This window comes from Lathamus discolor, chromosome 2, assembly GCF_037157495.1.
Source record: "Lathamus discolor isolate bLatDis1 chromosome 2, bLatDis1.hap1, whole genome shotgun sequence".
Lineage (NCBI taxonomy): Eukaryota > Metazoa > Chordata > Aves > Psittaciformes > Psittacidae > Lathamus > Lathamus discolor.
Window position 1 is genome coordinate 124,796,908 of NC_088885.1, and position 26,032 is coordinate 124,822,939.

A 26,032-nucleotide genomic window follows, 5' to 3' on the forward strand; every position below is an offset into this window, starting at 1 on the left:
TAGCCAAGGGAAGTTCCCCCTTCCAGAGAGGTACATCCCAGCCCTGTGAGGAGCAGACCTCTCCTGGTGCCTCGGAAGCAAAGGAATGTTGCACCAGCTCTGTTGTTTTGGCGTGGGATGAGAGTGGGAGAGGCAGCAAGATGGACTGGGTGACGTGTGTGGCAGTTGTAAAAACACAAACTGAATGAAATGCAACAGAAGAAAGTGTGGATATGCTGTTCCATGAGGTAAGGTTGCAGATGGCTGGCATGACAGGCAGCAGTTAAATACGCGGTATTTATTAATGAGAGGAAATGGGTTTGTGTTGGTATTTAGTACTCGCCACACTGAGCGCATGACGCTTTCCTGGTGCCCTGCCTCATGCTCTGACCAAAGTAAAGCAATGGCCGTGCACCCACAGTAGCCATGCTTGACGGGGCAGAGTCCTCCAGGAGAGGCGCTGGCGGCTGTGCTTGTGCAGCCGCTGCATTTCGGGAGCCGCTCCCAACCCCGGCGCTGCCCTTCCGGGCCCCGGTAGCGGCGCCTCAGGAGGCCGGGGTGAGGAGAGCTGGGGCGCCACTCCCGCCTGGGCCGAGCGGGGCGTGAGGGAGCGGCACCAGGCGGAGGCTGCGGAGCCCCTCGGTGCCGCCTCGTAAGCGGCGCGGCCGGCCCCTCTGCCCTCCGCGGTGCGAAGGGCCCGGTCGGTCTGTACCCACCGCTGCCGATGCAGCAGGGCTGAAGAGGGCGGCGTAGGAACCCGCAGAGCACTTGGGCAGCAGCGCCCGTGAGGTCTGGCGGGTGGGCAGGGGGTGTGCGTGTGGCAGGAGCTTGAAGCCAGGAGGCGGCGCTGGGTATCGCTGGCTGGGGGGCCCCGATGAACACCGTCACCCCCGTGGTGGGACTGGTCAGACTGTCTGGTGCTTAGGTGATGACAGTATTTAGTGCGCCATGACCTGGGTCATAGTTTAGGCCTTCCCAGTCGTGTTGGGTGTCCCTTCTAGCCTGGAGAACACGGGAGGGGAGGTATGGTGGATCTGCGTGTTTCTATAACCCCTTCTTGATAAACATTTTGAGGGATGAATAGCTAATCATGTAGGAGTAAACCTAAAGAAACTGGGGGGGGGGGGGGGGGGGAGGAATCTCTACTATATCTTCCAACTTGTGTTTAAAATGTGATACTTAGGGCACTAAACACATCTACCAGGCCACAGCATACAACTGTCAGTCAATAGAGTTTGCACTGCTGCTGCACTAGTGTTGCACTAGTATTCCGTTACTCATCTCTGATGTTGATCTGTTTGTCCTCCCAAAGCCAGTTCTGTGAACTACAGGGGATCTTTCACATGCTATGCGCTTTGATTCCTCATCAGCCCAATAATTGTGTGTCTTACCCTCTACCAGGAAGCTAAATCTATTTTTGAAGATTGAAGTGGCATTTCATATTGGTCATCAACAGAGAGGACAAAGGACGCTTTGTGGAAGAAAGTCTGTAAGACAGTAAAACAGATACGTGTATACAAAATGCTGTATTCTGGCCTTAGTAATCCTCCCTCTAAATTCAGCAAAGTAGTGCTTCGTGGCACGAGATTCTGCTTTAAAAAGAAAATAAATATGCAGAGGTACACAATGAAAACAGCACTGAAGAGCACAGCCTCCAATCCAAAACTGTAGTTGTCTGTGGGAGTTGGGACTGATCTTCTGTGTACATGGTTGGAAATAAGTGTGTGCAAGATCAGCACCTTAAGTGGGTAATACAGGAGGTAACAGCAGAGTAGGAAAGTTAGATTTAAAAAGGGGAGAAGATGTAGTCCAGTTTTGCACTTCTAGCAGCTAAGACAGACTTCTTAGGTAAGGGAAGTGTTTAAGTCCTACTTTTGATAGGATGATTATACCTATAAAATATAGAGGGGAGGTTAAGTTAAATGCAAGCTTCCATTTCATGGGTTAGGGAATTCAGCAGTGAAGTAAATCACTGAGAAAAGAAAACACCAGAGCATTCTTCAGGGATTTACTTTGGGAATGCTTCAGCCATTGGAAAGAACTTTCCACTGAATTTTAAAAATCCTTAGAGAATTGCATAGTTTGAAAAAGAGACTTATTTGTCTGGCTTTGTTAATATTTCCCTTTATTGTTAGCATAGCATGGCCAGCTCTAACATCCATTTCTTCACAGTTTAGCCCAACATTTTGATAAATAGTGCAAAGGTCTTTCTTGGAAGATGCATCGTGAAATACAGAAGATGAGGGAAGTTGCCCTTGTTTACCTGGACAGAAGTGGTGGCCTTCAGAAATTCGTGCAGGATTGCAAAAAATACAGTGGTATTACTCAACAGACAGTCTGTTAAATTAATGCATAATGTTACGTAAGTCTTCTGTTATTTTTTATTTGAGATAATTTTTGCTCCTACAGACTCAAAACAAAGTTATGCTGTTTATCGTTTCATTATTTCAATAAACCCTTCTGATATTGCTGAATTAGACGCAACTCTTGGAAACTACATTCTTCATAATCCTATACAAGCCGCACAGATTTTTCAGTCAGTAAGTACAGCCTGATAGGCAAGAGTAGACAAAAGTACATCTTCTACATCTTAACTAGATTTTCCTTTCTAAAATGAAATGATTTGTCAATCACAGGTGTGCTTCATAGCTATTAAGACATTATCATTAATTGAACAACTGCAGACAGAGGCCCAGGTGAGGCTGCAGTTTTCCTCCATTTAGATCTTAAATCTTTCAAGTATGGTGAAGTATTAACTAGTAGTATTTTTATATTAACTTTTCATTTAGTGTTTTTCCCTTGGATTGTAGTATTAGTTGTAATGAAAAATAGCTGGAAATCTCACCCAAGAATTTAGAGATAATTAATATGAAACCTCATTACTCTTCATTCATTTCTGATTTTTCTAATAGCCATATATCACATTGTGTGCTTGTCTATGTAAGTAAAGTGGGTTTAAAACAAACAAGCAAATATTTTGATGGTATTAATGTGATTGTGTCTCTTGTTAGATCAGTGTATTGCTGAAACCAACCCATTTGCCACCTTTACCAAGTTATGTTCTGAGTCTTGCTGCGTTTCCCTTTAATTACACATCTCTAAGATTTTATATGTCTGAAGGAATAGCAATTGCGATGGGAATTGTAACGAAATATACACAAGGAGCAAGATTTCTTTGTACTGAGGAAACCTGCCAATTTTCTAAAGGTAATAAAAAAAATTGGTACTATTTCAGAAGCTTTATAATAATTTTGCTAATTTAAGAGCTAAAACCCCAGCGTGACAAAGGCATTTTTCTATGCAGTCTGATTATGCATATATTTTTGTGATGAGCACAGTATGATTTCTGGTAATTGAAAGCAGTGGACCCTGCCAGTGGTTGCTCAGCATTATTAAATGTTTTGGAAGCACAGCTATGCCAGAAATCCATTTTCCTAATGATGAAGATAATTCATTAAATTATATTGGCATACATATTTTCTCATATAAACTGAAAGAAAAAAAGCTAAACTAGCAGAATACTTTTTTCCCTTGGAAACTGTGTGTCTGTGTGTATTTGTATACTGTAGAACAGTATCCTTAAGTGACTGGCAAAAACTGCCAGTGTAGAACAAGTTTGTTTTAATAAGTAGCTCACTTCAGTAGAACAACTTCTTTCAGTAATATTACTGAACTGCTTGCATCGTTGCAGGATTAGGTTTTAAGGGCTTTTAAGGCTCTTTTGTCTGCTTCTTCCTGTAAGAGAGACCATGAATAATAAAAGAAAAGCCAAATCCCAAAGTTAGGAGACTGCAGAATAAATCATAGTGATGCCTTTATGAGGGCACGTACCTTTCGTAATGAATATCCATTTTTCCACGGCATTTCCAGGCCAGGCAGAGGCGGCAGTGGCTTCCGTCCCGCCGCTCAGAAGGCCGCCCCAAGCTGTTTTGCTTGCAAATGTGCCGTAGGAACTACTGCCATCTTGTGGTCAGCCTGCAATAAATGATATCGTTTTAGTGGAGGCATAGTACATGAACGTATGCTCATCTAAAGAAACACGATACATTTGGCATTTCAATGTCCAGTATTTTAACCAGAGAATCATCGCACGGTTTGGGTTGGAATGGACCTTAAAGATCGCCTGGTTCCAAACCTGCCATGGGCAGGGACATGTCCCACTATACCACGCAAAGCCCCATTCACCCTGGCCTTGCACACTTCCAGAGATGGGGTATCATGTTTATACAGAATGGGAAATTTAAAATGAAACCATGTCCTCATTTTAAATGTTCCATAAATAATTTCTTTTTAGGGTTTAGGTACATAAGAGTGCATCTGCCTGGAGCTACAGAATCTGCCACAGTGAGAAATGATTTTGTGTGTGGTTTGTGTTCTTCGCCACTGCAGGAAGACATGAAGTTTAGAGTACTTGGTGGTAGGACCTATGTAGTTTTATCTGTATTGCTTTCCTCCTTCTGTTAAACAGTAAGTAAGCAAAATGGTGAAACGGAAAAAGCTTGAAAATCATAGAACCATAAAATAAACCAGTCATTTAATAAAAATACTAAAAGCCATACTGTTTTCTAGATAACTACCCTTTTCTTTGCCTTTGTTTTGAAAGATAAGCAAATAGTTGAAATGATCGATGCAAAAGTTCTGAACGCTTTGAAAGGATATTCCAATGATAAATCACATTTCAGGATTCAGACCTTCACAGTTTTCTTGAGAGGTAAGCTGAATTTTGGAGGTTTGTAAAAAATGGCTTAGAATTGAATGGTAACAATCTGTTTCATTTGCCTTATAGGCCCATTTCTCTGGACAAAATGGTGATAATCATAACTTATATTGCAGTTATTTAATAAGATTAGGAGGAAAAAATGCATTAATGTAGGTGACTAAACAGTGTACACAGGTGATTGAAGAATGCACATGGCAAAACTGTTGTGTTCACTTCTATCTAAGTAAAATCCCCCAGCCAGCTTTGCAGTATCACATCCTAACTGCAGCTTGGTTTTTCCTCCTTGTTACTTCCTTTGGTCACACTGATTTGTACTAACTTCATCCATTTTTAACATCATTCCCCAATCTAGCTGTGTTTCACATTCCATCAGGATTTTGGCTTCTACTACCACTACCTTGCACTGCAAACATTAAATGGTTTCCAGTGTGCATATCCAACTAAAATCACAACTCCTCAACATAATTCCATTAATTTTCTTAAAAAAGCAAAATGCCCACCATTCAAAAAGTCTATGGAATTATATAGTTAATTTATTGAAAGCTAAGTAGGAAAAAACTAATAATAATAAAATGATGAAAATAATGAAAACACCAGTGGATGAGATACCGTGAGTTCTGCATGCATTAGATTTCCACTGGCTTCAGTAATCAGTAAGGTCAGACCAGGTCCCACAGCTGAGATTCAGACATGGCTGGATGTGGCTTTCCTTTCCCAGAAATAAATGTGATTTATTTATTTATGAAACACAGAAATACAAATCTTCCCAAAGGCATTTGTGTGTCGTTCGGAAATTCTCCTTTTTATTGGGTCTTTTTCTCTGACATCATGTAGGACAGTAACTGATACCACTGTGACCAGAAGTTTCAGAGTAGGAATGCATACTTGCAAACAACTATGCATTTTCTTTTCAGTGCAAAGCTAAATGCATCATCCATTTTCTTTATCGGGAGTCTGCTTTTCCTCACCCCTTGTGCCTTCCTCACCTATTACACTAATCAATTATAATTGTATGCTTCATTCTATTCTAGTCCGTTATGCTGAACCTGGCAGCCAACTGTTATTTTCTGCATAAAATAGAACCATTCAGAATGCCAGCTTCTGACCATGTCTTTTTAACTAACTGGTTTATACCTCACACATCTGCAGGTTTCTCCCCTCCCGCTCCATTTTTTTATTTCTAGATGAACTGGCCAATAAAATGAAAATAGGAAACCACTACAAGATTATAGGAATTCCAGCTTGTGTACAAAATGGCTTACAAGCTACAGCATGTATAGAAATCAATAGCATACAGCTCTGTAAACCAAGTGGTAAGCAAGTTCCATTAAAAATCTTCTAGAACAAAATCTTGAGAACTGGTAGTTTTCTGTTGTCTGGAGGCCCAGGTTATGAAACCACTCTGGGACTTTTTTTCTTACTGTCTGCAATGCTTTCTGTTCCTTGAGAACATCTTCCTTTGCCCACTTTCCATACATTGGGAAACTACATCATTATTTACTGCAGTCCTTTCAACTTCTCTTTCCAACTTTTCCTATCCATTGAAAACCATTTTAAAATCATACGTTAGATAAACCTGATATTTCAGTTTGTTATTCTTTTCTTAGTCTGTCAGTTTTAGTAGATCATGTCTGCTAGCTTTTAGTAGTAAAATTAATGGTATGAGAGGTTTACATTCTAAATCTGTGCTTAATACATAAACATAATAATTCTTTGGTCAGTTTTGCATCAAGACTAAACTGGTGATTTGTTCTGATATATCTGCACCGCTGCCTTATTAAGCATTTGTTAACCTGTACTTTGTTTTCATTAGGTTCTTCTTTTGTCAGTGACAATTTTAAGTATCTGCTGTCACTGACTGCAAGTTCATGCTGGAGGTTTACTGCCATCCTTGCCAATATCTTTGCTTCTGAAGTTGTTCCACCAGGCACTTACAATACACTCAAACTGGCAATATTGCTGAGTCTAGTACAGACGTGTGAAGAAGAAAATGCAGATTACCTGGATCTGTTGATTGTGACAACTGACACGTTAGTAATTGATAGGTAAAGAGATTGCTTATTTTTCACATAGGTTAGAATGAAAAAACGAGTATTTTTCAAAATAATAGTAAGTGCACACAGAGCTTGCAAGTTCCCACCCAGCCTTTTTATTTATCCCAGATGGTCAGGATTACTAATCCCTTACCCTTCTAGATTGCTGGAAAAGTTTCTTTAGAAGAGGAACAGGAATTAACAATATAGGGTTAAATTCTGAGACTTCTTTGACTTCTTAGGAATTAGTTCTACTGCAAGCCACGATTTGCCTCATGTTAAATCCATAATACAGTCCTGCTGGGAGCTGTTGCAGAGTCTGCTTGGCCTCCTATGTTTGTGTACTTCGGACACAAAGTTAAACATTTAAGTTTTGACACTGGTTTTATGTTTAGGTTTTACATTGGGTTTGTTGTTGCTTCTGAGTCTTAATATACATAAATACCATTATAAAGTGTTGTTAGATTTTGAAAACTGAACAATAATTTTACAATTTGTGACTGACAGTTGTTTAATCGTTTAGGCTTCTGAATTACAGCCTCTGTCTTCTGCCTCGTGGCATACGACACCCACCTTACAGTGACATTTTCCCTTCCGTGTCCAAAGACAAACACGGAACTGGAAGCGCTAGTATTCAAGCCTGCAGTGCTGTGCTGGCCAAGGGTGGTATCTGCTACATAGGAGACTTGGCTTCATATAAAAAGGATAAACTTGAACTTCTACAGTCCGGTAATCTCACGCCTAATGAGGGGACAGAACAAAACAAACATGCAAATTTATGGCTAGGTTTGTTTCCCAGCTTATGGCCCTCAAATGCTGTGAAAAGCTTTAAGCTGGTTTTAGTAAGTCTGTGTAAAAAAAACAAACAGGACAAAAAAGCCCAGATCCTGTAAGCTTACACAAGCAGAGATCACTCCATTGATTGTGACAATTCAGTAACTACATAATTGTGACTGGTTTCAGATGGGGGTGGGGGAGGGGATTAGGATTTAAAGTCAAACTGATGTAGTTTTTCTTATCCTAGTGCTAGAGAGCAGAACAACAACAGTATTCATTCCTGGGAAGAAGTATGGAGAAGAGGCTGACCAGCAAGTTACTATTTCGCTTCAGACCAACTTTTGGTCTTATGTGGATTCTTCCTCAAAGAAACATATACAAAAGGACAACTTTTTAATTGGACAGATGGTAAAGCACATGCCTTGTTATGACTAACTGTACTACAGCAGCCATGTGTTTACTTTTATTGTTTCATGAGTTGAAATAACCATAATCAAATTTGTATTTCCCAATAAGTCACATCTTCAGGGACTTGAGCTCATCATGCTAAACTGAAGTAGCCGTTTTCTTTCTCTGGGTCTTCCCTCTAGGACATGAGTTTGATTCCACCTAACCTTGTAGATGGATTTGGACTTCTGATACACACTGAGTTTCCTTCATGCCAACAATCTTCACCTCTGGTACACCACATCTTGAAAAAAGCTATTCATCCTGAAGCCATCCTGTACGAAGTCTCCCAGCAGTTCAGAATGCAGGATTACGAGGAGGTAACAACTACTACCCAGTAATTTAAAAGTGCATTATACCTGGGAATATCATACAGTTTCTGGGATTGGAAGGTTCTCTCCACACATTCAGACTGCTAACACTCATTCTCTACCTTTCCCCACCCCACCCAACATTCCCACCAGCACTAACAGGATCATTGATAACATTAGCTTCAGTTCCTTAAAAGGACCAGCATAATAAATTCCATTTGATCTTGCTTCTGAAAAACATCCTGGGTTAACACTGACATGAGAACGGATCCCCAGTACCTACTTTTGACCGCAGTAGTGTACAATTAGTGGTAAAAGTTAGTATTCCATTCTAAATAAACTGTCAATGCCTCTAGAATAATTAACAGATGATTCTGTTTAGCATCCAAGATCCATTCCTTATACACAGCTGAATGGTGACAGCTATCTTTAAAAAACTATTTGTAGAATATATTGCCTAAACTACATTACTATGCCACTGGCATGTTAAAAGGTATAAAAAAGGTAAATTCTTCATTTTCCAGTTAAATATTAAAACATATACCCCCTCTCCAGTTTATTTCGTTTGCTAAGAATCTTCATGTTGAACTGAGTCCAGAAGCAGAAAGCCTCATTCAGGGCTACTATCTTGCAAGTCGCAGAGTGAGAAGAGATTCTATTCATGGATCAACACTATCAGCATCTGCACTAAAAATTCTGTATGTTCTACTTTTCATAGTAAAGGAAACACACCTACATTTCAAATAGAAATTGTGCTGAGCTACTCAGGTGCTTGCCAAGTACAAATCGAGACAGGACTCAAGTTTTGAAAAGTTCAAGCATAAAGAATCTCACCATTTGTAAATGCCATTTATTTTATATATTGATGTTGGGGGGGGGGGGGGGGGAGTTTAAAGAACTTTGCCAGGCAAAACCCATGATTTAAGAAGCAATTTTCAATATTAAAGCTATCTAGAAAAACAAAAATGGGATTTTAGTTATTACAGCTTGGTGTTATGCAAACAAAGATATTAACAGTATATAATACGCCAACTTCCACCGCTTTCAGAGCATAAGAAAATCATGCCTAGTAACACACACCTTGTCGGTGACTGCACAGTATCTGGGGGAGTTACACAGGCAAAATACAAGAAAACCCCACTTGCGTTAACTTTTGAGGTATGGAAGTGCTTGAAGCAGCACAATACATACTACATTCGTGTCCACAATATTTATTTCTGACATGCTTGTATTAATCTCTCAGGATTTCACTGTCTAAGGCCCATGCTAAACTAAGTTTAAGAAAGAAAGTACTTGAGGAAGACGCGTTGATTGCCATCTTGTTCCTTGAATCATCTCTGACCCTAAAACACGGTAACTAATGCAACTCTAGTCTTAGTACAGAGTTTTCAGATTTTGTCAGTTAGAAAAAAGTTTTTATCATCAATTGTAGTAATAGCTCACTTCAAATCAAAGTCCAGAACTTGCACTGAAGACTTTGCCACGCAGTCAGTGCTGTCCTTTATGCTGGCAGATTTCCCTCCCTGGGGAAACAGAAGACAAGGGTTGGGGGGTTTTGATGTTGTTTATCTTAGTCACAAACTTGACACTGAGACAAGGATTACCATGTAACACTCCATAACACAATCTTCTATGTTACCATTTAAATAATCTGTGTTACAGCTTTTTTTCCCCTTCAAATGGAAGGTCTGGCAAAAGTTTATCACATCTTTTATCACAAGTCTTTCTTCTTTGCTTAGGCAAGTCTGCATTATGCATAGCACCAAATCCTCTGTTTCCATTTGACCTTAGTGATGAAAACTCCCTGCAACAGAGAGACAGTTACCTCATGCAGTGTCACCATCAACTGCTCAAGTTCATTGGTGCATATGGCCCAGGAATTCACATTAACACTAATGAAGAGTGAAAAGTCCATTGTGCAAGTAAAGCCTGAATCTTTAGGCTTCCAAGACTGCAGATAGAACTGCACAACTAATAGTTTTTAGTGCTTTTGTCAGACAGTTCAGTGCTGGTTTGCTAAGGAATAAAGCATGGTTGACAAGATTTAATTACAAACTTTGTGACAGTGTTGTTTGAGAGGCAGGAGTTACATCTTCATCCTGAGAGGCCACAGCTACAGAATAAAGCCAGAACCTGAACTTTACTTCCTGGTTACCACTGTTCATCCACAGCTAAGTGAGGAGTAACGCAGGACTTTTAATAAGAGTACAACTAAGAATTAAACCAGGAGTTTAGAATCTGTCTCCAAAAAGTCTCTCTTGTTGCTTCTTTTTAAATATACCACCCAATGAGGGGTGGTAGGTTCCCAGCATAAGCCAACTTTCTTAAATTACTCATGCTCTGTAAATCGTAAAATGTATAAAAGCCTCACCATGCTGCTTGATGTTCTGTGTCTTAGTTTCACATTACAGCACCATATCAGCGCGGGATGCCCAGTGTGCTCTTGCAGTCTAAAAAACCTCAGTATTTCCACATTACTGTGCAGAGACTGCAGGGGAGAGTAGAACCCTACAGGAAAGTGAAACATAAAAGCTATTAGACAACCTGGGGGGTAGGCAGTTCACTGAGATCAACTCTATCTCACTGCAAAAACCAGTGTAAAGAATGGTGTGGTAGAAGACGAGGTGTTCAAGACACCATATGGTTTTACAACTATGGACTTTCCTGAATTCCATCTTCCTAACAAGGATATGGCAGTAGAGAGAACACTGACCCAAGTTTTATGTCCAAGACAGCCCTGGTTAAAAAAAGGCAGCAGAAAAATTGTATAGGCTTTCTGTCAGCTCTTGCCAAGCTGAAAACCAAAGGTTTGCTTGGTGAGACTCCTACCCAGGGTATCCAGCAGGATGTACTGCTCGCATCGCCTCAACAAAAAACTAGTCATTGAAAACAGAAACCCAAGATTTTACTCATATACGCACTGCCAAAACCACTCTGATTTAGACAATTTTTCCCACAGGTTTTAACACTTGATTTATTCAGTTTTGTTCTATTTGGTACATTCAAATACTCATATGTATGAGTTCTTCACACGCCCACAGGACCATTTCCCTTTCTAGAGTTTGACCTGAACATCATTTGGGGATTGTTCACAGAACAGCTGCACCCTTGCCTTGCTGTTGAATCAAGCCATATTTCCAAGGAACAGGAAGGGCCAGGAAAGCATTTCCAAGCACATCAGAACTCCACATTTCAGGCTGCTGTGTTCAAGCTAAGGACAGCAACAACAGAAAAAAAAGATTTTCAAAATCAGTGTTCTGTGCCCTTAACTGATCTTACACAAAGATGCTAACTGCACTGGCATGTCAGAGTCAAAGATACACATCAGAAAAAATTCAGATGGGTAAACGGCAAAGATTTCATCATTATGCCAGCAAAAGTTCTCCTAAAATAATATAACACCTTTAAAAATCACTGTTTTCACAAAGCTGTATTAAGGAAGGTACATCCTCAGAAAAGGGTTTTCTCTAACAGAAGCACAGCTTTTTATTACAGAATCATGAAATGGTTTGCGACTTAAAGATCATCCAGTTCCACCCCCTTGCCACAGGCAGGGACATCTTCCACTAGCCAAGGTTGCTCAGTATGCTATCCTATGTGGTCTTATCCTCACCTCTCCCCAGTTTCTTCTGGGCTGTTTCAAGCAATAAATTAGAAGACAAGCAGCAGTACCACAACTGAAGGACAACAAAGTCAGTCAGTAGTCCAGAAGTGTCCCTAACAGGCGACACTTCCTGCTGATGGAAGCCTGCACAGCTTCAGGCAGCAGCAAGTGTGGTCACTACAGGCCTTCACCAGGACCACTTACCAGTTACTTAACTAGCTTTGTAAAAAAAGCAACTTACCACCATAAATACCCATTCTTCTAGAGGTGGATGGAGTCTACGGTTGGCTGTATGTTCATACACAGGTATTGGAGACAGTGGAGAAGGTCATCTGATGTCACAGCACCTTTAAAATGATGAATAAACTCAGAACTGATGGTAGCAAATCAAACTGGGAAAACCCTCCTAATTAGCTGGCACCTCAGATACAACACTGCTCATCACACATTTCAGCTGGGTAAACGGCAAAGAGTGATCATCATCATGCCAGCAAACAAGTTCCTGCCTGTTGTAAGGCTGCTGTAATGTTCCCAAGGTATCAGACACAAGGGGATTTGTTTGTCTCAAGAGACTCACTTCTATAAGCTGAAGGAGAGCCTTGTTTGTAACTGTTAAGCACAGAATGGTTTCAGTAGAGCTAGGAGCAAGAGAAAAAAAGCTCTTTTGGTACAGAAATACAGGTCCCTCCCTGTTAATTCAAGCCCCAGGTGCCAAGTATCTTTCCAGAGGTGAAGTTCAGTGCTGCAGCCACCTTTCCCTTCAGGATATATTCCAACAGACTGACACAGCTAAGTGCCAGCAAAGGCAGTGACACAAACACACTGTTCTTCAATCTCTCACTTAGTTCTCCACAGCAGAAGCCTTGTTTCTCACCCCAGTTAAAAACTAGATTCTCCGATACTATTACAAACCTCTCCCTTACAATTCCTTCAAAGTTCTTGGGTTACACCTGATTTGGAGCACATCTGGGAGGTTTTACAGCTGGCATAACAGCTTCTGTTATTGAGTTTCAACCTCTTAACACTACATGCAAGCATATTCCTCCCTGTTCCACCTGTAAGAGAATTTACAAGCCAAAAAACATCTTCAGAACTCTAGATTTCGGAAGGCTTTCCTCAACATATTTAGGTACAGGACGAAATAATTACTTCTGTAGCTCCAGAATTCCTGTGACATCTTTCTGCTTGCAAGGCAACAGCATGGCAGGGTCCAGACTGAGGATTTCCAAAGCCAGTAACAAACATCTCATAACTTCACTTGCTGCCTGAAACAGTGAAAAGAAATCAAAGACATTTCATTTAGAGAACTCCACTGCTGAGCCAGTAGCCAAAAGCGTTGACAGTTCCTTGGGGGAAGTAAGCCTGTCAAACAAACAGCAACCTCACTGCTGCCTCTGTCATTACCTGGGGAAAAAAATTACTGACCGCACCAGTTGAGCTGGTGGTTAGACAAGATTCACCTAGAGAGCTCCCGCGTCAAGAATGACTGATTGCAGGAATGCTACACTGATCCTGGGAACAGCCATCCCTGGGGAGAGGAGCACCCCAGCTCACCCACCACTACTGACCCATTTCTGTCTTGGCTGAGTAAGGGGTCAGCACTCGCACAATGGCCCTGGCAGGAAAGCATGGTCACAGAGACCACTGAGCCCCTGGGGTCATGTTCCCCCCCCCCATTCTGTATCTGTGCCAGCAGCCCAAAGTGCACGGTCAGGGTCACCATACTGCACCTGCCGAATTCCCAAAAGGGGAAACGAGGCCATTTATCTTCAGGATTAGGACATGCATCTGCCGATGAAAATGATTTATCAGCAAAACCGAGTCTCTCTAGATGTCTGATCTGTCATTCCTTTGAAGACTTGATGAATCAAGAGACAGAGCAACCACCGCGGCTCGCTGGCAGCAGAGCAGCACACACTACCAAGGCCCCTCTTACTCTCACAACGCACACACGTCCCTTTGTGGCCGCCGGGTGTCAGCCTGCACTCCACAACTCCAGCATCCAGTCACTGGATGTGTCAGCACACAGCCACTACGCTTGGCAGCCGAAAGTTACAAGAGGGTGATAATTGCTCACCTTTAAGTGACGCCTTACGCCGTTAAGGTGCCAGCAACCCGCACCTTCAGCTCCTGAGGTTACACCGGTTTTCGCTGCAGAACTCACAACCACCGCCCGGTTTGGGTGGGAAGGGGCACCCAGCTCCAACCCCGCTGAGCGGCAGAGAATGGCTCCGGTGCCTCTGAGAGCAGCGGGAACCGGCTCTGCCGCTCGGACGAGCACACGCTCTGCCGGAGCTGCCCCGGGGAGGGCCGGCCAAGCTATGGCTGCGGTGCTGGCGGCTGCGGCACGGCCGGGGCCGCGCGCAACTCACAGCGCCACCGAGCATCGCCCCCACGGCCGGGAGCCGCTCCAGCAGCGCGGGCCCCGCAGACACGGGCGCCCGGCCTGAGCCGCCGCCCGGAGCCCGGCCCGCACGCACCGCCCCGCCGCCCCGGCCCGCAGGAAAGGCCGAGGGCCCCTCCGGGACGCCCTTAAATAGGCCGCCGCCAGGGGCGGGGAAGGAGCGCGGCGCCGGGGCGGGGCCCGACCGGCGCCTTGGGCGTGGCTGCGCGCGCATGCGCGCGGGAGGGTGCCGGTGCCCGTTTCTCGGCAGGCGCGGGGGGTTTGGCCTGCCTGGGCCCAGCGCTGGGCCCGCCGCCCCGGGCTGCCGTGCTGAGGCCGCCGGCGGCGCAGCTCGTCCTCGGCACGGAGCCGTGCCGCAGCCACCGTAACGGCGCTACCGCTGGGACCGGGGTGTGGAGGAGCTGCCGCTGGCCGCGGGGCTGTATGTGCGGGACGGCTCCCGGCGTGGCGGTTCCGCTGAGGGAACCGAGGTGGGCTGTTACAGGCAGGAGTGCCGGCGCCGGAGCACCTTCGCTTGCTTTTTGGTGTGTCTCAGCTACAAGCCGGCGTTTAAAACGCCTCCGTCCCCGCTGAACAGGCAGGCTGCGGGAAGTCAGAGCCATGGAGAATTCGCGTTTCTGGTGGTTACAGAGCACAAGGAATGCTTTGTCCTAAAGGGCTCGGGGAGAGGGGAGGGATTGGCGGGGGGTGTGGCTGGAGGGCACGGTGCTGCACTTACGGCCGCAACAGGGTGCGTGAGGAAAGGTCGATGTGCAGGAGGCTTCGCACAGGCAGGTTATTTGGGTATGGCCATTGAGGTTTGCCGGTCCCATCCCTCTGAAGGAGAAGCTGGGATTTCAGTAACTGAGGTTTGCTAAGACCTTTACGTTACTTCTGATAGCGATGTGTGAATATCGCAGTTTTATTCCTAAGCACCTGTTTCCAGTGCCAGTGCCAAACTGTTGTTTCAGTATACAAGGGTATGAACTGTTCCTAAGAAACCTGGCATTGGATCCAGGCATCCGATTTGAAACAAAAAGAGGTTCAGAGGATCTGTTTTGATCCTGATGTAGATTCCTGGAAAATGAGCTCCTGCACTGGTGGAAGGAAGTGGGTTTGCCAACCTGATGTCTTGGTGCTGGGGGAAAAGGCATACAGGTTTGTAGGTGTTGCTGAGTAATGTCTTGGAAAAAAAACCTCCCAGCTCATAGTGATGGGCAGTTCTTCTCAGGTAACTCTGCTGAGTTCTGTTGTAACTGCAGGTTCTCACTGGCCTTTAATGCATCTGTAGAATGCTGCTGAGGTCCTTGCGCTGTCACCTCTGTAGCTATACAGCTTCTGCAGATGGAGTACACAATAGCCATGGCGTTTGCTGCTTGGCTTCTCTGCCTTCCAAGCATTGTGAATACTACACGTTTACTGTAGTCAAAATTTGAGTAGGCATGTGTTCTCCATACCATCCATGCATAACTTCCTATGATTTTAACCCTTATCCCTATCCATTTTTCATGCTTACCTCATGGATAAGCACTCCAAATCATTCATTTACATTTAGAGGAAAGAGGCCTTTAAAAACAGGGGAGCTATCATTTTATCACTTTTTTTTCCCCTCCTTTCTGGAATTCTGTCCCTTCCAGGTGTATTATTTAAGAGCCCATGAAGTAACCAACACCTCTGTGCTTGGTGAGAGCACACAGTTGATGCAGACCATCACCACAGTTCGTGTTTTCCTCACGCTGTTTTGTGTGCTTGGTTCACACATGGTCTGTTTTTACTATCACACTGCTGCTCCACAGTGGCAGCTCAAGGTTTGATGCTGACTTCTGGCTGAGATTTCACTTGCCCGTTTCCCCCTGATGCCACCCGTTCAGATCTCAGTTGCACACAAAACTAGTTTGAATTCGCTGTGCTTCTGTGTCACCATTTAACATTTGTCTGAAGCGTGATCTGTGTCTCACACCCTCATCTCATACAGCTGATGTATATATATATATATATATATAGTATATATAAAGGTTGTTCTTCCTAGTATTTTTGTTTCACTTTTTCCTAAATGTAGTTTTAGAACTTAAATCATGAAGTCTTCAGAAAGTGCTATTCTGCATTTAGAGTAACTTCTATTAGAAACTAGCAGTCCTGTACAATGAAAAACAGGCAGTTTTTACAACTCAGTAAGTACATAATGTTCACTGAATAATGTTTAATGAAAGGTTTACCTCGGCAATAACAAGTAGTACAGTGTTTTACAGAACAGACACATCAGATGGCGCTTACGCACTTAGTTTCAATTTTTCCTGCCTAAATACAGATGACGCTTAAGTGAAAAATGTGCTATGAACAAACCCAACTCTTCAGGCTTCAAAATGAAGTTAAGCTGCTTCAGTGCATGGGCCCACTAAAAGACTAGAGAAATGCTCCTCAGTGTCTTGGGCAGATAAGTGATTGTGCAAGGGAAAACACCTAAACACATTTTAAACATGCACCACAATCATATGGATTGACACAAATGATACTTCATGTGCAGAGCAGCTCGTGGCTATTGGACATGGTGCTGCAGGACAGACCTCAGCACGTCTTTGCTAGAGGTGAACATGCATCCACCCTTCTGGGAATAGCTCTGGACATCTAAGATTTCCCAAAGGATGAAGCCCTTGCGTGACAGCCATGGTCCGTGGGATTTCCAGCATTGGCTTTATGCAGTGAAGAAAGTGCAGACAGGATTCTGATTGCTGTTTTGAGGCTTGCCCTTTGCTTTCCACCTGAGCCCACAGTGCTCTGCTCTCAGCCACTACTGCACCCTGCCTTTTCCCCCCTTCTCTACAGCACACCCCTCCACCATTTGTCCCAGAGGAGGTGCAGTGTCCCACTCTACCAGCAGCCGCTTCTGCTGGTGCTGGCTGCAGTCACCTTCCCTAATACCACTGTTCAGACCCCAGCAATGCACTCTGTGATAGAACCAACCACACGTCACATTCACTTAATGAGGTATTAATTACATTTAAGAATCAATTCCTTCTCTATAAACAGTATTTCAGGAATCGCAGCTTGCCTATAGGTACTATTTTTAACTTAAATATATAAGGTGTAATAAATATTTATTTTTAAAAGCCAGAAAGGAGGTTAGATTTGTGAAGCTGTCGATGTTTCTCCTTGGTTTGCACCATCTCCTTGTGCTGAGTGAGTCAGAAACTGCCCTGTGGCTCCAATGTATAACCTGGAACGCATCGGCCACTTCTGCAAGAGAGGGGAGACAAGCAGAGTGCTGACACACCTGGGATCTTTGCAGTCGGAATGCCACTCTCTGCAAAGCTTAAGCGTTGATGGATCACAGAATGAGGAAATAGGAAACATACTATCACCTGGAAGTTCCCATTTTGTCACTTGTTGGAAAAAATCATTAGAAGCTGGGTAAGGGAAAGGAACTTCAGCCTGGGTGTTTGTTATCTTTGGTATTTAACCACAAGGCTCTGCTCCCAAACCCCACTGTGACCCTGCAGGCAGGAGCGGGCCATGCTGTTCAGTCCTCCTACCACCACATGTATACCCAATGCACCATTGGTCAAATAAAGCAAAGCATTCCTTTTTACGGTGCTGGAGGTACTACATGGATACACCAACGCTTGCAGAGACTGCAGCCCTGTGCATGTACCGTCCATGCTGGCAGCCCTACGATACAGGGGTTGCAAAAAAACTGTCTGTTAAAGGGAATTTTATCTAATTGCTGCAGCACTGACATCTCCTTGTCTTTGTCAGCTCTGGTAATGAACACTGAGACACCCCATCTTTCTGTTCAGTGATTGCCAGAGTCATCAGTTACATTTGTGTTAAATACTTGCAGATTAGGTTTCTTTACCCATGGAAGTTCCTTACTGCAGACAGCAGCTGGACACCCATCTCTAAAGAGGAAGCATTCAGCTCCACTTTGATAAGCCATTCATTATCGGAGAGGTAGATGTTTGAAAGACAACTTGTCATACACATTGGATGTAAAAATACCTGACACGCAGATCTCTGATGGTACTTATCAGCTGCCAATTATCACTAGCAGAAAAACACTCCTGTTCCAAAAGAACACAGTTTATTTTGGACACTGGGGACTAGGCTGGCATCTTTCCTCGGGTAAAAAAAAAAAGATGGCTGTAAAAACTAGAGAGGCTTAATACTGCAGCTGAATCTCAGCTTTTCTATTTAAAGACCAGATTTTCTCACTTGGAAAGACCATACAACCTCATTCTGTATTTAAGTCTCAAGTATGATGTAATGAATTTGTCACCAGCGAGACGTCTGAGTTTAAAGCCTTTAACTGTATCTTTTGTTCAGTTAACACACAACTGTACTTGGATACTTTCCTCACTGTATTTACTGTGCCTGATACACAGATGTTGTTAAGGTCCTCATCCTGGTTCTCTCGTACCCTGCACTTGGGGTTTTTTGAATCACGTAACATGATTTGTCTGTGACACGTGTCTTAGTGCCAACTAAAACAATTAAATTAGCACATAAGCTTGGTTGGACTGAGAGAATTTCAAGACTAAATGCAGGTAAATGGCACATCTGTAAGATTAAAAAATATAATAATTGCTTAAATGAATCCAGTATCACTGTATTCCAGCAGCCTGGGAAATGTGCAGCTGGGTCATTTAGCTGCTGTAATAACTATTTGCAAGTGTTTTTCTGCAAGTAATAGTTGGCAGCTGATAAAAAGCACTGTAAGAGACCTGTGTCCTTTCACTCTGACCAAGGGACTAACAGAAGCGGCTTCAAACTTACTTGAAAATACATCACACTATTTTTGTTTCTGAAATTGGAGCCATCTTCCAATTGCTGTACAGGTTTTGCTTTCTGGAGGAGCTGTTGATCAATCATCTGGCCTCAGCAGCATACGTTCATATTGCACTTTTTACGGTGACCAATGCCATGAATAAGAAACTCTGAATTAAGTTCACTTTATAGGAATTAAAGATTACCTCACAGATTAATCTTAATTAAATCATTCTGAATTCATCAGACTGTTTAAAACAAACAACAAACCCACCCCAGTGCTCTTAACTTGCTCTCTCAGACCAGAGCCAAAGAAAACACCCCGTGGTATTCGAGTCCCATCAGTCAGTGAGCTATGCATGTGAACACAGTTTCCAGCCGCAGACCCTCCCCAGGAGCAGTTCCCTGTTCTTGTCCCCTCCACATTGCCCTGGTGTTATTTTTTTTGGATGAAGGGAAGATCTACACTAACCACATGAAATGAACACATCAGGAAGGCACTTTCACAGAAGGGATTAACATGTGGCCAGTGATTAACACCACCCTTCATGCCATGGCTGCCTGGTGAGAGAGCCAAAGTGGGCCCGGCCCCAGGGCTGCTGTCACAGGACCATGCGTTGCAGCCAGACACATCCCCTCCAGTGGGCTCCGATGGGTTTGGTGGGGGATCACCGATCACCAAGGTTCCCACATGGGGACTGAGGATGTACTGGTACTTACTTCTAAAGGGACCAAGCCCCACTAGGTCTGGACCTACGCTGTATTTGGTAGTTTTGTGCGAAGTCCCTGAAGCTGGAGGGCGACAGCTCCTGGACATTTCCAACAGGCCCCGAGCACCTAGACAATGGCTAGCCTAGGCAGTCTTCTCGCATACTCATAGAACAGAATCACAGAATGGTTTGGGTTGGAAGGGACCTTAAAGATCATCTAAGTTCCACCCCGCTGCCATGGGCGGGGACACCTCCCACTTAGACCAGGTTGCTCCAAGCGCTGTCCAGCCTGGCCTTGAACACTGCCAGGGATGGGGCAGCCACAGCTTCTCTGGGCACCTTGTACCAGTGCCTCACCACCCTCACAGGGAAGAATTGCTTCCTAATATCTAATCTAAATCTCTGCTCTGTCAGCTTAAAACTATTCCCCCTTGTCCTATCATTACATGCCCTTGGAAGAAGTTCCCTCTTCAGCTTTATTATAGGCTCCCTTTAGGCACTATCACAGCACGAGGAAGACTGCTATAAGGTGTCCCTGGAGTCTTCCCCAGGATGAACAAGCCCAACTATCTCAGCCTGTCTATATTAACATTAGCAAGGTAAACAGAAGTTTTAGTCCCATCTAAGACCACCCTACTTCACTGAGAGGAGGTAACGGCTGATCCTCAGCTCTCCTACCTTGACAGGGTGGAGGTATCCATCCCCTCGGAGGGTACCCAAGCCCTCTCCCGGTGACTCCTCCTCATCCTGAAGGCTGCGGGTGAGGTGTGCGATGTAGGTGGTGGCCAGGAGGAGCACGTCCAGCTTGGAGAGCTTGGTGTCGGGCGGCACAGAGGGCAGAGTCTTCTGCAGCTCGAGGAAGGCATGGCGCAGGGTCTGAACCCGGCTGCGCTCCCGGGCGGCGTTAGCGGCAGCGGGTCTGCCTGGAGAGGCGCCGGCCTGCCGCCCAGCCACGGGGGCGGTGCAGAAGTTGCTGCCGGCAACAGGAGGCAACACGGAATCGGGCTCTGCGCCCGGGCTGGAGGTCTCCTCGCCTCTCTCACGCGAGTGTCCACAGTCCATCGGTGACTTCCCCGGCAGGGAGGGACCTGCAACCAGCAAGAGCATCTCTGGAGCCAGCCCCTGCAGCAAACGCTCTCCAAAACCAAAGATTATTGGAGATGCAAGTGCTGCCCATGCCAGAAAAAGCCGGGATGCAGCGGTGCAAGCTGCTCTTCCACTTGCAGCTTGCAAATTTGATACCACACACAGGTACAGAAGCAGAACTCTTCAGAGACTGTATTTAATACTTTTTGGACAGTACTGCATAGAGCAAGTTTTAATCCCTCAGAGTCCAGAGATAGCTCCTGAGAAAACCCTTTCTGTAAACAGGCTCTACTGAGCAGCACTACTTTGGTGGCTCCCATTCACAACCAACTGAAAATTAGGCTAAATGTGACTTTAAAAAAACATTATCTGTGTAATTTGGCATGTAGGACTGTCTATATATGTATGTATTCTATTTAGCTGCAATTATTTCATCAGCAGTCTTACAGGTGACCAGTTTAGATCACAGGAAGAAAAATCACTGTTTTCAGGCAGAGTACAGCACGGAGCCACAGAGCTTGGCACTGAGGTTCTGAAGGGCAAAACTTGGTCCACAGTTTTAGAAGATCCGGACCCGACTTCTCCTGTCCTCTTTTAACATTATTCAAATTTCCTTGCTAATCCTCTATCCCCTACACTTTTAAGCTTTAAAAGAACCCTGTAGACTGTACTTTGGCCATTGGGGGGCAAGAGAACCTTTGGAAAACAATGGCAGAAAACTTCTCTTGAGCAAAGCTGAATGTAAAGCCCGGGAGGTCTTTCCCCAGCTTTCAGAAGTGTCGGCCAGCTCTGCCTGGAGTAACACTCACAGGCCTTTAGTTCATTTAATTCTGCAGTAAAGTGTAATTCAATCAATGCTCACAAAGTGCAGCATTCCTTAGCTAGAATCATACCTGTTCCTGTCGCTCTCAGCCAAGCAGCCCTCCCAGGCCTTGCGGATCCTGGCTTCCACGTGCTGGGAGCAGCTGTTTCTGTGACAGCCCAGCTTGAAGAACAAGAACAAGCCATCAAAACTTTTAATTTCGTTCAACTACTATGCAATTAAAAAGAAACCAAACCATAAATGATGTACATAAATGACCAAATACCTAAATTTGCAAAAATTAACCTTGATTTTGCAAAGCATTTCAACCTCACACCAAAGTCTCACAGATGCCCCTCTGCAGCCAGTAACAGCAAAACCCAGGACAAAGAACCAAATCACAGGTTTCTAGCAGAAAGGAGGCACGGTTTCTCGATAACCCATTTTGCAATGCTCTGGTTTGATAGCATTTAGAAGGCATTATTACTTTGGGTGTTCTATTGTGATTTGCTGTTAATGAGGCTCACAGTTTTTTCAGGTCACTGTTCTCTTAAACAGAGGTACAGTTCAGGCTGAGATTATCTGTGAAATACCGTGTGCGCATCATCACTGTAAAACAAAGGGGAAACCCCTCTTCTTTTCTTATGATAATATCTATGACCCATATAAAACTCACACTTAAGCCTACATGAGCTTGTTTTGAGGGAGGGCTGAAAAATGGCCCTTAAATTGGCTGTTTCCTTTAACTTAAAGAAAGAAAAGGTGCCATGTGGTTTTTTTCCCCTCTGTGTTTTCTCATGTGTTCAGGCACAGTCAGGTCTGGATGCATTTTAACATCAAAGAGAAAACAATCATTATTGCAGACAGGCTCATGTCTATCAGCAGTGTTTCTCATTTGCCACTCAACTGAAATCCCACCAAGATGAGGAATTATTCCCCTATTAATGGAAAAGTCTGAATTGCCCAAGAACACATACCAGCTTCATATAAATCCCTGCTTGCCTACTGCAATACAGGACTAGGGCTGGTGGCCGCACTGTGTTGGTACGTAGCCAGAGTTAGAACTGGGATGATTTTTGCACGAAGTACAGGACATTAAAATGCACGTACCTAAAACCCTCATCTCCTTGGGCACTCCTTGAAGTAGGAATTTCTGGTTTACAAGCTTCACATCTACATCAGATGAAATCCTGGGCCTATGGAAAACAAGAAAGGTCAAAATTTCAGCTGTGAAAATGAGAGATTTCGCTCTGAATTAATCTGTTCTCTGTCAGATTTTCTATCATATACATACAGCAAATGGCTCAGAAAAACCAGCTATGCAGAAACATGGGATCTGCTGTAGGTGTGTACGTACATGCAGCCAAAACACGGTGGTTCCTGTGCACGCACTGGGGTGGGCAGCGTCACCCTCCCGGTGAGGAGGTCGCGATCATGCACACCTCACGGTCCGAAAACCAGTTGCTGAGCGCTAAAGTAAACGAAATGCCCCCGAGCAACAGCCGGTTTCCATGTAACCTCCTTTAAAAGGGAGAGGTTTGGATTTTAAGGTCATTGCAACGATTTTTTGCCAACGCTTGCTGCAGACCTGGAAACGCAGGGGTGAGAGTTTAAGTAGTAAGCAGTCTTTCTAAGTAGTCTTATTTAAGTATTGATAGTCTTTCTAAGGCATCCCTATTGCAGTATTTCTAAAACGGGCAGCTGCATTCGTGGTTTTACATGACAGTATACAAAGGCAGAATCAGCTTGAAACATAATCAGTCTACCCAGGAAAACAACACAACGCTTATTTTAGTTCTGTATTCCGTGTGAACAAAACAGCAACAGGAAAAGATCGGAAACACGAAAGCAGAGCCCACAAACTAGAAAGAAATAGGTGGAAACCTCAGATATAGGCGAAAGCCTCCGATAACCTTGTTGGCGGCTTTTGCCGTTGCTCCTAGGGGAGAATACAGTGAACCCGCATTACTTTGCATCGGGTTTAAGAACACCTCGTCCGTCGCGTAACTCAGTAACAGTTAACGAAAACACTGTCTCCGAGGCAGTGAAAGAGGATCTCACCAGTTCCGTGCGAAGCCAGCACAGTCGCTGACCCCGCCTGTACCGTCGAGCCCCCGCCGGCTGCGGTACCACGGCCGCCCCATCCCGCACCGGCAGCGAATGAACCCGGCCCCGGCGGGGATCCAGCACCGCGACCGGTGTAGGAGACAGCCCGCTGTCCCCGTCCCGGGGATGAACTTACCGGTCCTGCCCGGAGCGGAGCCGCCCGGCGCAGCCTCAGCACGACCCGTCCCGCGGCGCCGGTCTTAAGGCGTCGCGGCCGGTGGGCGCGGCGGGGCTGGTCGCACCTGGCCGCTGGGCTCCCCCCGCCCGCCCGGGCAGCAGCGACCGCCCCTTCGCCGGCGGGTCCGGCATTAATCACGCAGCTGTCGGGGGGCGGCATCGCCTCGCGGCCCCGATCTTCCCCCGGGTCGGTGCGGAGATCCCGCGGCCGCTGTTTTCCTTAGGCTGAAGTAACGTTGTAGCGGGAGGACGGGAACACGACCGCTGGGCTGGGAGCGCCGGCGGGGCGGGGGGCCCGGGCGAGGCTCCGTCCCGCGGCCGCGGCAGAGGGGATCGGTCGTGGCTGCCTCCGGGGCCCCGACACTCGTGCGTGGGTCCACACGCGGGTGGAAACGCGAACGGGACTAGGCGCGGCCGGGCAAAGTGAACGGGGAGCGATTAACGGGCGGTAACGTTAATGAGAAGGGGCAGTCAAAATAAACCCTGGCGGTGTAGAATCGGCCCGGAGAAACATTTTGAACGAAGCCCGATCGTGCGATAACAGGGACCCAATAAATCACGCCTCGGGGGCAGTAGAAAAACAAAGTCTGAGCTGTTTGCTGCCGCTTTTGCAGCCAAGAAACTCAAAAACTTAATCTTTAGCGGCAACGGGGAGTCCCCGGCAGGGACGATTTAGGAGCGGCGTGGACGAGTCCGGCGAGCACCCGGCGGGGGGCAGCCGCGCCCGGGGAGCCGCGCACCTGACCCCGGTCCCGGTCCCGGTGCCGGCAGCGGTCGCCGCAGCCGCGGGCCCCCGGCACGGCTCGGAGCGGGCGGAATGCTCCGGCCCGAGTGTGGCTCACCGAGGGAAATGAGCAGGAGCTGCCCGCGGGCGGGACTCCCGGCCGTGCCTCCCCGAGGCCCCGCGGCTGCTTAAAGGAGGTGAATTTAAGTGCTAAAGCTGAAGCTGTGCCTCAGCATCGGCCTTTGCCTGGCACTGGCAGCCTCGGTAGGGGGTTTCCCATCTTCCGTTAGGCGTTACTGTGACCAAAGCTATTCTGTCAGTGTTTACAAGGTCGTGATTGTGGGCTTCATCCACAGCACGGACCATCCTTCAGCCTCCTGGTGCCTGGCAGAATGATGGCTGCAGCCTCTTGGAGGATGGTGGAGGTACCTTCAAGCATCCCTGCAGAGCCAACCTCACACCCTGGCCCATGTCTTAGTGACGAGGTTTCCAGGTTTGCCTCCAGTGGAAGCGAACATCCCCAGAACCTTTCTGCAGCTAAAACCTCTTAGAAGTTCACTTGCTGGATGCCTCTCTGCTTAGCCAGTCTCTGGGGCTCAAACAAGCAGTTCTTGAGCAAAGCCTCAACTGGTGTTGAAAACGTGCTGGCTGATACCAGCTCTGTAGGGAGCAGGGCCTTGTCTTCCAGACCCAGTTTCCCTCGGGCTCCTCTTTCAGTCTGTAGCTGTCAAAGGAGCACTGAGTGGGTCCAGTGCCCAGATCTGACTGGGGGCTGGCTGTCCCACACCTCAGAGAGGTGTCCTAGCTCTGCCTGCCCAAGGAACACTTGCTCAAAAGGACATCTAAGGAGAGTGGGGGACACTTGGCTGCATTAATATGAAGGGGTCAGTGACAGGCAGGTGTCCAAACTGCCTGAGACTTCCCAGCACCCTAAATTAGCAGATCCTGAGTGCTGTGCTCACCTTCACTGCTCTAATGGATTTAATGACACAAAGTTATTGTCTTTAAGCAGCCTGGTCTAGTGGAAGGTGTTCCTGCCCATGACATGGGGCTGGAACTAGATGGTCTTTAAGGTCCCTTCCAACACAAACCATTCTATGACTCTGTGACTGCCCATTGTACATGTACAGAATTCAGCCTCAGAGCAAGAAACCCAGCAGAAGAGCCTGGAAGAGAGGTGATGCAACCCCTATCACTAGCTTTTGGCAGCTCCAAATCCCACTTTCTGCAGGGTGCAGTTAGGGAGATTTGTGAGCAGGGTTTGGAGAGACCACCCTGGCTGCTAAGGCCATTACCACAGAAGACATGCTTCAGATACATTAAAAAACCCAAGAGGTACAAAGGTCAAGATAGTTGCTCTTTGCCTCATCAAGACTTTCTCTCACTGGAAGACAACTCCTGTGTTGTAACCA

General features: G+C 45.6%; 2 protein-coding genes, 1 long non-coding RNA gene and 1 other non-coding gene across 8 annotated transcripts; 1 reads left to right on the forward strand and 3 right to left on the reverse strand.

Moving 5' to 3' along the window:
- The first annotated feature begins 1,152 nt into the window (after nucleotides 1-1,152).
- On the forward strand, nucleotides 1,153-10,322 carry MCMDC2 (minichromosome maintenance domain containing 2). Of its 2 annotated transcripts, XM_065668385.1 has the most exons (13): nucleotides 1,153-2,297; nucleotides 2,389-2,519; nucleotides 2,991-3,186; nucleotides 4,274-4,396; nucleotides 4,583-4,690; nucleotides 5,884-6,012; nucleotides 6,513-6,744; nucleotides 7,256-7,461; nucleotides 7,757-7,917; nucleotides 8,100-8,276; nucleotides 8,823-8,965; nucleotides 9,511-9,620; nucleotides 10,007-10,322. In XM_065668385.1, the coding sequence occupies exons 1-13, from the start codon at nucleotides 2,198-2,200 to the stop codon at nucleotides 10,171-10,173; spliced, it is 1,983 nt and encodes a 660-aa protein (XP_065524457.1). In that variant the 5' UTR covers nucleotides 1,153-2,197; the 3' UTR covers nucleotides 10,174-10,322. The 2 variants fall into 2 exon arrangements, with proteins under 2 accessions (XP_065524457.1, XP_065524455.1); XM_065668383.1 differs by lacking the exons at nucleotides 1,153-2,297; nucleotides 2,389-2,519 and having other exon boundaries at nucleotides 2,544-3,186; nucleotides 10,059-10,322.
- LOC136008723 (uncharacterized) lies at nucleotides 3,584-14,362 on the reverse strand. 4 transcript variants are annotated; one of them, XR_010610209.1, is made up of 9 exons: nucleotides 13,949-14,362; nucleotides 13,021-13,136; nucleotides 12,113-12,218; nucleotides 11,380-11,478; nucleotides 10,639-10,775; nucleotides 9,907-10,071; nucleotides 7,306-9,790; nucleotides 3,811-3,954; nucleotides 3,584-3,714 (listed from the first exon to the last, which is right to left on the reverse strand). It is a non-coding gene; the product is annotated as an uncharacterized LOC136008723 (long non-coding RNA). The 4 variants fall into 4 exon arrangements; XR_010610207.1 differs by having other exon boundaries at nucleotides 9,872-10,071; XR_010610208.1 differs by lacking the exon at nucleotides 9,907-10,071.
- Nucleotides 11,564-11,642, reverse strand: LOC136009527 (small nucleolar RNA SNORD87). Its single transcript, XR_010610589.1, has one exon. It is a non-coding gene; the product is annotated as a small nucleolar RNA SNORD87 (small nucleolar RNA).
- Nucleotides 14,363-16,426: 2,064 nt separating the features above from the next.
- TCF24 (transcription factor 24) lies at nucleotides 16,427-24,228 on the reverse strand. The gene is made up of 5 exons (XM_065668386.1): nucleotides 23,856-24,228; nucleotides 22,724-22,809; nucleotides 21,705-21,796; nucleotides 20,404-20,813; nucleotides 16,427-17,488 (listed from the first exon to the last, which is right to left on the reverse strand). The coding sequence occupies exons 4-5, from the start codon at nucleotides 20,785-20,787 to the stop codon at nucleotides 17,375-17,377; spliced, it is 498 nt and encodes a 165-aa protein (XP_065524458.1). The 5' UTR covers nucleotides 20,788-20,813; nucleotides 21,705-21,796; nucleotides 22,724-22,809; nucleotides 23,856-24,228; the 3' UTR covers nucleotides 16,427-17,374.
- Between the last annotated feature and the right edge of the window lie 1,804 nt (nucleotides 24,229-26,032).